The sequence below is a fragment of the Melanostigma gelatinosum genome, assembly GCF_949748355.1.
Source record: "Melanostigma gelatinosum genome assembly, chromosome: 11".
Taxonomy (NCBI): domain Eukaryota; kingdom Metazoa; phylum Chordata; class Actinopteri; order Perciformes; family Zoarcidae; genus Melanostigma; species Melanostigma gelatinosum.
Genome location: NC_136644.1, coordinates 7,056,184 through 7,071,048, shown reverse-complemented (window position 1 = coordinate 7,071,048; position 14,865 = coordinate 7,056,184). Strand labels below are relative to the sequence as shown.

At 44.5% G+C, this 14,865-nt stretch overlaps 1 protein-coding gene across 9 annotated transcripts in view; it reads left to right on the top strand.

The window, feature by feature from the left end:
- septin9b (septin 9b) overlaps window positions 1-14,865 on the top strand; it is a gene marked incomplete at its 5' end in the record, with an annotated part of 63,006 nt that overhangs the window by 36,401 nt on the left and 11,740 nt on the right. For 3 of the 9 annotated variants that reach the window (XM_079277885.1, XM_079277884.1, XM_079277883.1), the window contains one exon: window positions 13,198-13,383. In XM_079277885.1, coding sequence (XP_079134011.1) covers window positions 13,198-13,383 — 186 coding nt within the window. Of the gene's footprint in view, window positions 1-3,401; window positions 3,476-10,191; window positions 10,438-10,617; window positions 10,626-12,420; window positions 12,537-13,197; window positions 13,384-14,865 lie in introns of those variants that run through there. The other 6 variants (XM_079277888.1, XM_079277886.1, XM_079277890.1 and 3 more) reach the window with 6 other exon arrangements.

Here is a 14,865-nt window from a genome sequence, read left to right as displayed (position 1 = left end):
AGCCTTTGTGAGTATCTGTTTGGTTGTCTTTTGTGTCTTCAGGGGAGCTCAGCTGTTTTAGACTATCACGCTGCAGAGGCAAGAGGGACAACTGGTTTCCATTAAGGCCAATCAAGTCGAGGCACGATGTGCCCTCTTTTTCTTTTCATTTCATTGCAAACATTTTTTTCTGAGTCGAAACAAATCTTCTTACTGAACGCTGTTTTACACTTCCTCATGAAATCGTTGTGAGTTGAAGAAACAAGTTGTCGTCCCAGTGTCGCTGTGGTTTGATGCTAAAGAAACAATGCTTTCATTGCAGTCTAAAAAGCAGTGAGGGCTACTCGTCCTCGCCGTCCTTTTCAGTCCTTGACGCTGCTGTAGCGCTCGGTATAAAGCAGTCCAGCTGGGAAAGCTTTGGTGGCTTAAAAGAGAGAAAAAACAAAAAACACTTCCCCATAAACAAACTCTCTAGGCCTCAAACATCTACCCAGTATATCCTCTTTGCAGTCATCACTATATGCAAAAAGCACTGAGTTGTTACTCGGTACGGTAAAAAGATGATGAAAAAGCAAACTGGGGCCTGAGTTATTATTGTAAACTTCAGGGGAAATTTGCAAGCTGCAGCGGAATAAACCTGGAGGAGTGAAGTATTTACTGGGGCGATCGTGGCTCACTGGATTAAGAGGGTCGTCTGGGAACCGGAAGGTCAACGGTTCGATCCCAGACTGGGACGTGTCACGTGTCGAAGTGTACCTGAGCAATACACTGAACCCCCGGCTCCCCGGGTGCCGATCAATGGCAGCCCACTGCTTCCTATATACAGGGATCGGTCAAATGCAGTCAAATTTCGTGTAAATGTATATGACAATAAAAATGGTTTCTTCTTCTTTCTTCGTCATATACAGATTCATACATTTGTACTGTTAATGTATGTGCAGTGGTTCCAGTCAAAGGGGGGGAGGAGGTTCAGTCCGGGAGGCCACTTTAGGGTGCTGAGATAAACCTCGTCCTCACTCATCACACACATGCTGTCTCCATTTGCACAACAGGGGAGTAGAGCAAGCACTGCAAAAAAAAACACAACAGGAAGTCTCCAACAGACCCAGCTATCTCCCTGTAGACACCCAGGCCAAGCCAGATGTTCTTCCTCTTTGCCTCGTCTCTCTTGCTTGTCTCTTCTGACCCCTCCCCCCCCCCCTCCTTCATCTCTATTTTTCTTTGCCTCCTCCCTTCCTTCTTCCACACTGAGGATGTTTCAGTCCCTCGGTCAGCTGAGTCACGGAGGCAACTCTTTTAATCGGCTCCATATGTGCGCTCTGCCCTGACGATTCGGTGGCCTTGCAGCAATTGGCCCCGGCCTCTGGGCCAATCACAGAGCTCCCCGACGGGGATCACGGCGCGCCATTCACTGCCGCATTTTCTGTCTTCGGTTTCCCCTCCAGCCCACGTGATATCATGCTGCCAAATGTGAGTGGTGTGAGCCCAAATGGCCGCTGTGTTTAAAAAAAAATAAAAAATGACGAAACACAGCTAGAATCTCTTGAATTAGGTTTTGCAGAGCCGAAGTAAACGAATGACTTCACTGCGAGAGAATCGAACTCAATCAGCCTTTGGTAGTTCGAATGTGGAGGGACATTTTGATATTTCACTCGTACACTGGTTTTCTGAAATCAGTTGGTGAAGAAGTTCCTGTAAAACGAATGCATACACATCACAAATACGCATATTGTGTGTCCTCCTGCCTTTGACTCACCATACTTGGATTATAATTGAAGTATTTTCCCATGAATCTTTTTGCTGAAAGCTGCTTTTTAGGCTCTCGGGAAGACTAATAAAATAACAGGCAGCAGACATCTCCTTTAATCTTTGGTTCCCACAAGACGAAACGATAACTTCAGTCACTGGTGGGTCATGAATGTCACTGACAACATTGTTTATTGTTTCGTGAGAGCTATATGAAAAATGTCGTCTTTGCTGAAAAGAGATATACAGCGGGAATGTGTCTGATTTTTTACTGATTTTTGTTTTTCACCCAGAACCACTAAAAGGGTTTCCACACTGGAGACGGCAGCTTTAATGTCCTGATCTTAAGAAGTGAAAAAAGAAGCGTTTCCTCAGGAATTCTATGGATAAACCTACTAGCTGATAAAATATTGACAAGCCGGAGCAGTGATAGAAACTGAACCAAGGCCCATCAAAATGTTTAACTTATGAAGCCAAGAGGCTGTGGATGAAAAATGTATGTCTCGCAGACCAGAATATATTTGCTAGATACTGACATGAGATCAGTTTATCAATCTGGACATGGGAAATTATTCTACACCGAGAGTCAGTTGTGCTAAAATGATTCTATATTTCTAACATTTTTCTGTGTTGAATCAAGCCAATGAAAACTGACAACATTGAATGTGTTTCAATAGTGTGCAGCACCGATTACCTGACACAAGCGCATACATTGGATGTATTCTCGCTTTCGTACATTTACATTCACCACAAAGCGTGTGTGTGTGAGATTCAGCTGCAGCTTTGACAGGAAGGAAGAAATTCTGCTGAATGTTGTGAAAATCTCTCTCAGTCAGTATATGCTGATGGCAAAACAAAGGCACAAATAAAGCACTCTCTCTCTCTTTCCAGTCAGTCGAGATCAAATCTATTTTACAACCAGAATGGTAGGAGCAAGGGCAGCTATTTACCCTGCTTCCAGTATTCATGCTAAGCTAAGCTATTTGCCTGCTGGCTATAGCTTCATGTCCAGCGCAAAGACACAAATGTGGTATCAATCCTCTGATCCAACATATTTCCAAAAATGTCAAGTCATACCTTTTTAAAGTTTTTTTTTTGTTGTCTACACTTAGCGATGTTCGGTTTTAGTCACGACTTTATTCATGAATCAACCACAGTTTTGAGGGTTGGAGACTTCTGTGTGTTTGTCAGAGAGAGAAAGAGAGCACCCTGGATTGAAGGAGGGAGATGACCAAATGCTTTCAGTGCACACACACACACACACACACACACACACAATCCAATGCTCTCCTCTGTGAAACAAGGCAGTGGGAGGGGGCGAGCAGATGGACACACACAATGGCTGGGAAATGAGAAGCATTATTACCTCTTGTGCAAACACACACACACACTGAGAAAATAATGAAAATAAATGTTCCTGTATTCTGACACTAACACACTCTCCCGCTGTCTTTCATTTTGATCAAACTGCACACACACAAACACGCAGCGTGTATCTCCAGTGGGTTTACCTAGTCGCACGTGGTCTGAGATAGCCGTGCTGGATCCACAATGTTCCCCATTCGCTTTCTCTTGAATGAGGGGTGTGGCTCCCCAGCCTCTTGGAAAATGGCGGTCACGTGACTGAGCTGTGGGGGGTGGGGGGCGTGGCCAGGGGGGAGCAGCAGCAATGCTGCCTCACCAGCTGGAGCTGTGATTGAGAGAGGAAAGGGAGCGCAGGAGAGGAAGAGAAGGAGAGAAAAAGGGTTGGGTGAGTTGTTGATTTTCATGTTTGCCGTGTGCTTTCCTGTCTTACAAGCAGAGCTGCGAATGATTTTGGCGGGGAGGAGATAAAGGGGGGGGGAGAGAAGCAGAAGAGGTGATCTCTCGCCCTGAGGCCATTGGTGTCAGAGTCAGTTAGGTGTCTCGTGTATGCTGTGTGAAGTTTTGAGGCCATGAGGTTGAGTGTGTTTCTGGCAGGAGATCTGTAGAAAACCTTTTATACCATTTATTTTATTTTATTCTCTCTCTATCCTTTCCCATTGTTCAGCCGTTGGGAAGAGTTTTTTTGGGGGGGGGGGTCAGCACAACCACTCTTTAGTCTCCTCCCTCCCTCCCTCCCTCCCCTTCCCTTCCCCATTGTGTCTTCAACTCTGGAGCACGCATGACTAATCAATCGGCCATAATGGGACGGAGTGTTGGCCAGTAAGGGTAGCCCGCCATCACTCTTTAAGGTCTCAGGTCTCTGGGTCTCTCTCTGTCTGTCTCTGGTCATGTTTTCTCCATCAGCGTCACATCAGACGGAGTTTTCCAGCCCTCACTTTGATCCGGTGCAGTGGATTAGCCAGGCACTGATGGAGCCAAGCTGTTTTGACATGATTTTAGTTTTGACAATCCCCCCGTGTCTGCCTCTCCGTGCAGAGTTTGATGCCAAGTTCAAGGAGAGTTGAGGAGTCTTGTTTTCAGTTTGGGTCTTTCTCTCCCACAGGGGAATAGCAAGAACTGCTCTCATGCTCTTAACTCTTGTCAGTTGCTTCTGCTGGGATGGAAATTAGGTTGGCCAGGTTAGATTTAATCTTCATTTTCCTCACATGGTCTTCTTTTACCCAGTTTGCATTGCGGTGGCTGAATAGCATGCTTTGTTGGATGCTGCAGCCAGAAGACCCAGTGAAGTCTTGGCTCAAGTAACTTTGTCGGACATGTTGTGGACGTACTCACTTTGCACCTATCAGCCACCTTGCATCTTCAAAAAACACACTTGGGGTGCTTCCATCAAGTCCCCGCAGCAGCGTCCAGCAGAGCATTAATGAATTAAGAAATGAATTCCCGTATTTATTTCCCCCGACAGTAGTCACCCTGCAGTGTCAGTGTGCTGGAGTTTAGCACACACTATACCAGACAAATTCCCTCATGCTGCCTCATATCTGATCTACATAAATCATTATTACAATATGCTTCACAATAGGTGCCATGTTAAAACCACTCAGCCATTGTTTGCGTGTTGCTAATCAGATTAGCTCGTTGATTATGAGTAATTCAATCACCGAAAGATAAACACTTCATTAGGATTGTTTGGGACCAGCGGTGTGAAATGAATTCTCTTCTTTCCGTCATTGAATTCTTGATAACCTATCAGTCAAGTCCTGATATCATTTTCATGAAATGCGAAAAAAGAGATTTTTGTGCCGCGGGTGCAAAGTTTTCAAACCCGCTTCTTCAAAGGGAAATCCACCCCTGCGTGGATTGAACCTGTTGCTGTTGTTCAGTACACTCCCCCCAAAGAATTTGCCCTGAAGGCAGCGGAGTTGAGAGGAGAGGCGTGAACATGTTTGACAGTAAAGATCCAGACTGTCTGTAAATATCCGTCCCCACATCGCAGTATGTCTTCATCGTCCTCCGGCTGATTGTATCCATGTGTATGTAATCTCATGTGGTCTTCACTTCCTGTTCCCATCAGCGAGTGTAGAATGTAGTTCTCATGTAATGTCGCCTCGTTTTGGTTTCAACTCATCAGCACATTGAAGTAGACAATGACTAGAAAACGACCTTTTTGTCAAATGCAGAAGTTGGTCAGACACCTCTGCCACTGTGTGTCACTCTAGCTGCCCACAGTGGGAGGTTTTTTTTCTGTTCTACATGTATGCCGCAGAGGGGAGGAAGTCATACGTGTCACATCCTGTTAGAGGGGACAGGTTGTGAGCCTGCCAGCTCTGGGGGAGGTGGAGGGGAGAGGGTGGGAAATGCCTGTCTGTGGTGTCCTCAACTGCAGTGCTGTGGCAGTATTATGCCTCAAGCAAGGCATTGTGGGTCGTCCGTCACAGGGTCTTTTGATTCTGGGACGATAATGTGATGTTACAGAAATTGGCCTCTGGCTTGCACAAACACAGTTATTTACTTTACACTTGGTTGTTTGTCCCTCAGAAAGAGAACTTTCATAGTTTGTCGCTCTTGCATCCTCTGCTCCTCTTCGCGGTGCATCTAGCCGGAACCAGCCGGACCCCGCTTCATACTTGGTGGTTGTGTGATTCGCTGCACCGAGGGTTTGTGCTTGGTACCCTGTAGTTCCTCTGCTGCAGCTGTGGATGGGTCTGCGGCTGGACTCTCCCGTTTCCCCAACCTCGTTGAACAGCAGGCTCTTACGGTTGTACTCGGCACCTCAATGACCGCTCCCGCTGTGTTGGGCTTTGCTTTCCCCACTCTGTCTCTGCTGACAGCTATCGATCCAAACCGTGCTCACTCGTGTTGTTTTTTTGTTTTTGTAGCATTTATCTCATCTCTCCCCGGTCATGCCCTTTACCTCAATGACCCCTCCCTCCACAGCTCTCTCTACCTCTCTTCTCACTCTTTCAGTCTTTTTTTTTTTAAGGCTCTTTGGGACAGGTCATTATCAACACCACCAGAAGAGAGCTGTATTTCAACACCGAGCAGGCACCATCTGCTTTGCTCCGCGTTGGGGGCCAGGGGTCGCATTCTCAGTGGGCCGACGTGAGTGACGAGGCTGAAAGATGATGTGGTCCAGTAGCATTCTTCAGACCTTTTTTTTTTTTTGTCTGTTTGTGTCGGCTGCAGCCGTCATCGACCTCACCGAACCTCATCGTCTTACACTGCGGTGGGGAGAAACACGTCTTTTTTTTTAAAAACCGCAGCATTCCTTTGGTTTCTAAGTATGGATGGGGGACTGAGTGAGAGGGATTTCCCCTTAGATGTTAATGACAGCCCAGTGCGACCCTCCTCCATCCTCCCAGCCCCCTTATGTTGACCTCCCTCTGTCACCTACCTACTGTAAACACACCGCGTCGTCTCCCTCAAACACATTGCTGCATTAAGCTAGTGGCCTCTGCCCCCTTTTTAAAAATGTGCATACACTTGGACTTGTGTTTTTATTTTATTTTTTAAATGCTGCAGAATTGTGCTTGGCCCAATAACAGATCATTAAAAAAGTAGACGTAATATTAACGCTTGTTGGAGAGGGGACAGGAAGATTTTAAGCCGGCAGAGTAAATCTCATTTGTAAGCGCTGCCACAGTATAGTATGTGTTTACGGTTCCTGTGTTTGGCCGATGCTGTCGTTGTTTTGACTGTACTCCCCGACATGAATACTTTCGCTCTTCTTCGATCACCTGATTTGGACACAGATGAGTCATCGTGTCTTGTGTTTCTCCTGCGCACCAAAGGGCGATTGCCACGTCTCAATGTACGGGGGAGCAAACAAATGCTGCTGCTTGGCGTCAAACCCAATATTTAAGTCTGCAAAGCCTTTATATCAAAATGTTAAAAGAAAAAAACTGACTGACATGACTTGGATATCACGAGTCTGTTTTCATGACTATTTTTAAATCGAGCTCTTCCTGTGAAACACATACGTATTGCTTTTGGCATCTGAACCTTTGTTTGAGTAGATTACAGCTAGATATGCACTGTGGGTTTAAGCCATCTATCCACTCTGCATAACAGATTGTGTGTCTTACTGTCACAGTTGGGGGTAAGTTCCATTAGTTGGTTGGTGTCGGTACTCATTATCAGGAAAACAAGCAATTAAAGTCGGACTGGAAATAGTGGGGACGTGCTTTACATTTAAATGGATGTGTTTAAAGTGCTTGTGTCCCAAGAGGGTGTAGTTCTCATACCTGACTGTGAAACTACTCCATGACATTGTTCGATGGTATTAAATTGGGCATATGTTAAGCCTGTATTCCTGTGACACACTTATAACTGTCAGTCAACTCTAGTGCACTGTCAGTCAACTTCTTTCTGGACCTTCCATCAGGCTCAGCAGGCGTACAACTTAACAATCTCTTCCTCTTTAGAGGGAGCCACCAAAGCACCAGTGGAAATGTCATCTCCGGTTTAGAGAGAGAGAGAGAGAGAGATCTACTTGCATAGACACACATGCAGGAAATATGCAACTGAACTGCACCAGGGCAGAGACTCGCCTCATGGGAGCCATGTTTTTCTTCTTTTTTGTTGTTGTTGAAATAACAGAACTTTCAAGCAGCAGACAGGGTTTAAGAGCTGTCAGTAACGATGTGTGAGTAGAAGAGCAGACACGATGCCTTCTTCTCCCAAACACACAACCCCCTAAGGAGTGACTGGAGAGCTTTTGAACATATGATTAAGACGGATGAAGACAGGAGGGGGAGGGGAGAAGAAAACCAAGTCGCAAACAAAAATGCACTTTTACAATCCATCAACAACAATACAAAATATAAAGTGTTGGGTATATTTAGGTGTCCGACAAAACCTTTCATCAAAGGACATAATGTGAAGTTTGGTAGATTTCCTTTTATAAATTTGAAAGACTGAATCTCTCTATTTGGTTCCTGATTTGGCATTCTGAAGTGCGTCAATGCAACAAAGATCCACTCCAGGTTCCAGCTACAGAGAACACAAACTATTTGATGATCGGGGAGGTCTCATTTCTTATTCTGCATGACAGCGGCGAGATTTTCCAAATGTTTTATTGTAGAGGTCGAGACAATCTGCGAGAGGAACGGTTTGAATCCAGAACTGAAAATAATTTATGGTCAACTATAAAGTAGACCAGTTCCACATGTAGAGTGTCAGTCATCAACCACACTCATTTAAACAGTTTGACTCATCTGCACTAATTACAAGTTGTGCATGCCATTCATTTTACTTTTTGTCTCCTTCACCCCCTATATTATCCTTATTGTCAGAACAATAACGTACAAAAACCTACTTTCTCATGAAATCTAGAGCCGGGCTGAAAAGTGGTGAACTTTGGTTTTTAAGAGGCCACTCAAGAAGACAATGAAGGCTTTGTTCCAGGCATCGGCGCATTCAAGTTTCACTCTGCGAATATTAAATGTGGAATTGGATGAGATGTGCCTGATGGGAATTTAATGAAAGGCTTGAGAGGGGAGTGTTGAGTTATGCGCGGGGCTCGAGTGGGAAGGGGATTCTCTGTTACAGCAAAATACAAAACTATCTGATCGGAGGGGAACACTTTGTGTTGGTTTTCCAGGAGGATTACATTACAGGTCAGTTTTAAGGAAGTGGGTTCGATGCTTCGGGATGGTGGTTATTGATATCAGTCAGCTAAATATTTACATGTTGCATACCTCTAGAAGTATTAACATGATGTATGACTTCTCTGTGAGGGCTAAGGCCAGACAAGAATGCTGCCTGAAAGCAGTTTTCTGGTCTGCACTCGGCTATGCTGGCGTTCAGGATTAACAAGAATAAAACGTCGGACTGTAATGTTTTCCAGGGAATCTGTTGAGCATGCTCTAACTTTAAGAGTGTACACTTTGTCACTTTTGTCCTGCCTACAATAATGCAATTACAAGAGTTTTTATTGTCACATGATTTTGAAGCACATTTAGAAGCAAATGAAAGCCACCGTAGTTGTCCTTGGCACACGGCATAAATTTCAGTTGGTTGCAGTCCGCAACCTCACCGCTAGATGGCGACGGATCCTACACACTGCTCCTTTTATAGCAACAAACGTTTTGAATGTGGATGTTGTCTCGCGTAGCCCGACCACACTGTTATAGCGCTTGAGAAAGGTCCTTCGGGGCCCTTAAAAATTCCGGGATTAAAGGGAGGCGTTGAGCCTAGGATGCAGTGGCAGTGCCCTTGCAAGATAGATAGCGCAAGAAGCGGAAGTGGGCAATGGCAGGCTTATAAGCACAGTGTGTACATCTTGTGAGTCAGACTGACGCGGATGTAAATACTGTGGTTTTGTCTGCTGTGAAGTTCTCGGTGACAAACAGGAAACTACCATATTGCAGATAAAACAACCAACAGAAACACATTTTTTTTCGTTACTGTTTGAGTGAAACACAAGCGCTTTTCACCGGCATGACAACCACCAATGGTCTTGTCTTTCAGACAGTGTTAATACACTGCAGACCCTGAATAAACAGCGCAGTGTCATCTTCAGAAATCTAAAGATGAATATAAAAAAATGCCAATGAGGAAACTTGAAACAGCCCTCAGTGTTAAGTGCCCTCATTTGAAGATGAACGAGTCTTCTCTTTGATGGGATCTATCCATTCATGCAAAGGAAAACCCTGAACATGTCTCCATTCGTTAAACAAAGCTCTAATCCTAAAATACTGCTTTTGCATGTCACAAGGCCAAAGAAAGCAATCTTCATCCGTCTGCCGTTTAATAGTTATTTTCATTCGGGTCAAATGTGTTTTCTCAATGGGGGGTCAGTTGAGGTTCATCGATGCACCTGTTTGTTCCTCTGCACGGGTCCGATTCCCACATCATTCATTTGAATGAAATGTGCACCCCACCGACTCACCGTGTCTCTCCCGTTCAGGCTTCAGTTCGCTCTTCAAAGGGAGTTTATTCCAGGGAAGTCTCACATGTCTTGTTCTATTTTTAAGGCGCCCGGTCTATCTGGTTGGAGAACAGTTCGGATCCAACGGTCGAGGCCACTGATCTGAGTCATACTGTACTGTCTGTAATGAGGTTACTCATCCAGAAACGTAGCGAAGGTTATCAACGCTGTCTTTGTGGAACATCATAACGCTCGAATGCGGATCTGACTCACGAGGAGACACTTTGTTGTGGATGCAAATGGAAAAACTGTCGCTCTGATACACACGGGGCATAAATAACGATGGCTACTGGGCGGCTCACCTTTACCCCCGAGAATGAAATCATTGGGAAATAATGCCGATGAAAGTGAGAATGCTCAGCTGGACGATTCAAGAAAGAGAAGTGAACGTCACAGCAACAGGGTGGTTGTCAGGCTGGGTAACATTTCGGACTCCGACTTGTTCTTCCGCTTGCCGTTGCATGTGTGTCGCCAGTTGTTGTTGCTACGCCCGTGTGGTTGCTTCTGCTACAGTGTGACTGTTTGTCTACTCTTAGAGAGCAGCAGATGGCTCGTAGCGTGGCATTGTCACAGGGCCCGGGAGACATTTTTGGCTGCAGACCTGGAAGTATATCATTAGAGCTAATCTGCATTCTGTCATTCAAGAGGCTACTGATGCAATCAGGGCTCAATGTAATACGAGTTGAGACTATGCAACCATTTGCAAACATCTCACGGGCGAAAGATGAATCGATCCAAATGCCGGGGGATTATTGTATCGCTTTCCGAGACGCGGTGTTTCTGTGTCGGGTTTCTTGAGGACGGCGACGCTGCACAGGATCAGCTTTCGTCCACCGGGATGAGGCATTAACAGGAGGTTCACGTTACAGCGTGGATTAAACCATGCCATTGTTTTGTGCTGATGGTGGGGGGGGGGAGTTTCTTATTTCTCCAAGATTTTAGCAATGAATTTGTTGAGTTATAGCAAAGCCACATGTGGCGTGACATCCCAGTTCATCTATGACTGTTGAAGGCGTGGTTCCCTCCTCATGGTCCAAAATTGTAGCTTGGAGAAGGAAAAAAAGGGTATTGAGGTCAGAGAGGTTCAGCTGACTGTTTCTTTCTGTTTTTTTTTTTTAAGGTGCAACATACAGGATTCAGAGCATTAGGCCTGGGCGATGTGGCCAATATCCTCTATCACGCTATAGGTCGTTTCATAGTCGTTTCAAGTCGATAACAATATATATCAGTGTATAGCATGTTTTCTGGTAATTCGATAAATAAATAGTTTATATGAAATGACCACATTCACACGTTATAGTTTTGATTTTGTGTCTCATTTAATTAAACCTTTCGTGCAAAATAATCAGATTTTTGTCAGTGCTTGCTTTTGTCACTTTAAGAGACAAAATTGTGTGTTGCGATATCCTGATATATGATTTTGTCCCGATATGATTCCATTAAAAGACTATCAATTTTCATATTGAATCATCGCCTAGCCCTATTTAGCAGCTGTTAGCGTCGTTAGCTGTGAGCCGGTGGATCAACCGACACGACGTTGAGAGCCAATCGAAATGCACCCAATCTGGTATTTACGCATTTAATTTAATTAATGTGTGCAGGTGTGTTAGGACGGTGAGATTGTGCTCCAACACGTGTGATGTCTGAGGTAGAAAAGGCTGTGATTCTGGTGTACACTCATTCACAGTGTTTCATTAAGAGGTGGTTGAACTGCATCTTTTGATACCATCAACTGTCAACCTCCCCCATGGTGTAAATGTGTGTTTCTGCTTCCTGTGAGACAGGTGGTCCCAGTTGTGCCCTCAAATTAAAAGCACCCACAGTGATTATTAGCAACACCTTTCCCAGGACAAAGTCACAGAGAGCCAAAGAGGGCCTTTTCTTTGTGGACAGTCTGTGCTTCATAGCTGCAGGAAAAGCTGGAAAAGGTATCCTCTTAGCGAGATCACATGCCTCTCTACCTCCGTCTCGCACTGTCCGTCTTATCTGAGGGCCCAGGAAAAAGCTGTCGTCTGTACTGCATTCAAATCCTTACCAAAAACATATTACAGGCAGGCTGTCTCTGCGATACGACAGACAAATCAAAAGCACAAAGGCTTCTATATTCTTCAGCAAAAATAGCTTTCAGATGCTGGAGCCTTGAACTCTCACTGTTATATGAGAAAACATAATCGGCCCAAAGCAGAGCCTGAATCCATCACAGCTGCAGTATACCGTACCAGTAGTCAGGACGACTGTCAGCTTCAGGTGTGTGTGTGTGTGTTTGTAGTGTCTGTGACTGCAAACCTCACACAGACAGTACCACAAGTTTCTGAAATGCGGGACAGGAAATGTTGTCTCCTCCTACATTGAGAGAAGAGTGCGCTGCTGCGAGCACATACTAGCACATTTGGCAGAGCGGAGTTGTGTTGCAGAGGTGCCTTGGCACACACGGCCTTCGTCTTCTACGCAACCATCTCCTCCTTAAAGCGAGGTATGAGCCGCGATTTGTTAGTTGGCAGCGCTTTCGCCCCACAAGGTCTGTTCATTTTGTCTTCCTAATTCTTTCAAAAGCTCCAACTCTAATTTCCAGATGTTCTGTTTCACTTTGGTCACAACTTCTACATCATGTATTTCTAAAAAAAAAAGAAGAAGAAAAGCAAGAATTACTGTTGAAGGCTTGTGCTACTAGGTAGTTGCTAATCGAAAAAGGTATGCAACATTAGTGAGCAGATGTGTGTCTCTTCCCATGTGATTTACTGGTGAGTTTTACAGTGGGAAAACAATTCTCAGCTGAAGCGTGATGGGAAAGTTTATCTTGTTATGTTATGTGTGCATGCACATCTGCACATGTGTCTCCCTGCTGTTGGGTTTTTGACGGACAGTGCAAATGACAGATTAACAACTTCTCAATGTTGTCTGGTACAAAGGCGGGCACTCATGAATGTGAAGTTAAAGCCTGGCGTATCCTGTTTCACACAGGAAATGAACTGCTCAGATCAGTATCCTCGCACCGAGCTTTTTGTACTCTGCAGTGCATGATTTCACATGCGGTATCTTTTTTCAGTCCCTTCTGTACACTTCACTGCTTAAAAATCGAACTTCATCCATGTGCATTGTATAGATACGATGTAAATCTATCTCATTAATTCATATATTTTTTATTTCCCTGTCTTTTCCCTTCAACCTGCATTCCTCAGGGTCAGAGGTCAGTCTGAGCCACAGCAACATGTCGGAGTCCGCCAAGCCCCACCACCCTAACCCGCAAGAAAAGGGGGAGAAGAGCCATGGCAGCGACTTCAGCTACGTGGGCATCGATGCCATCCTGGAGCAGATGAGGAGGAAGGCCATGAAGCAGGGCTTCGAGCTCAACATCATGGTTGTGGGTGAGTCCGACGTTTCGAGTCCCAGTGAGGCGGAAGTTAGAGCGTCTTCAGCACACGCACACCTCCCATTGAGGCTAGAATTTGCACATTGATGGATGGATGGATGTCATGATATTATTGGTTGGTTCTCTCTTACGTGAGCCCTCGTCATATTTTGAAAGATGATTGGATTTTGATATAATACAAATAATTTGATTATTTTAGTAAAAACAAAAATGTTTCATATATTGTTAAATATTTGAAATGTGATCTTGCAAGGTGAGAAAAACATTTTTCATTTCATCTCGACTTACGAAAACAGTCTAAAAGTTTCATTGTTCACCTGCAACTTGGGGAACATATACACTCTTAACACACACAAAGAACCACCCAGAACAATAGCCACATGGGCAGGATATCTGCTCTCGTGTTCCAATTTGGAAAAAGAAAATCTCAATCTCGAGTCACTTCAGAGAGCGTGCAATCCCCTTGACTTCTCCTTCCTTTTGGGGTGTTATTTTGTGTTGTTAACCCTGACCTTGTCTCCCTCAAATTACGATCATATGCTGCTAATTTGCAGTTTCAGATCACTTATTTATGCTTTAGTTGCAATGAGTAATTCTTCAACTTTAATTTGAAAACATGTGCTATTAATGCTAAACAATGGCATATAAAAGATATTTTCTATGAGAATTATGGTCCCCATAATGTATGACTGTACTGTGGTATGATGTCGAGATTAGCTTAACTGCTCCCATCCAGCCTGGCCTTGAGCTTGATTCATGTTAGATTTAAAGTCTAAACTGACACAGATGTATCCGAGAAGACTCGAGGCTGTAATTCCTTCCAAATGTTTACAACAGTTATTGACTCTGTACCGAATTCAGAGAAAAAGATAAGAAGGTAACCATCTCAAACATTTTCAACGTCTGCAGTATCGAGTCGACACAAAATGCAAAACGCCGCACATAAACAGGATGTTATACACGGCATGCTTAGTTTGCAGATTCTCTGACATGGAAAACACATTTCCATTCGGTTTCTTCATTACATTCATCATAACAATTCTCCTCAGCTGTTGTCTGATGAAGTGAAAAAAGAAAGAAAAGAAATCAAAAACACGTGTGTGGTTCTACTGCAGTCTGTTTTCTTCTTACAACTTCAACCCTTTCACAGCCTGTTTTCAGTCCATGATTTTTGGTCACCTAAAAATGTCTTATTCAGGCGTTCGGTTGTACTTAGCTCCACCCTCTCGTGTCACTTATGGTCGCAAAAGAACAAGATGGCTACATGCCAAAAACCAAGATGGCGAGGTCCAAAATGCCGAACTCAAGGCTTCAAAACATCAGTCCACAAACCAATGGGCAACGTCACCGTGACTCCTTATGCACGTGCAGTCTCTACGGCATGCAGGCAGGACCGAATGTTGCCGTCAGAGAAAGGAATGTCGGAATGTTATCACACACTGAGATGCAGATTACTCAACAAGAATAAGTGTTGAAA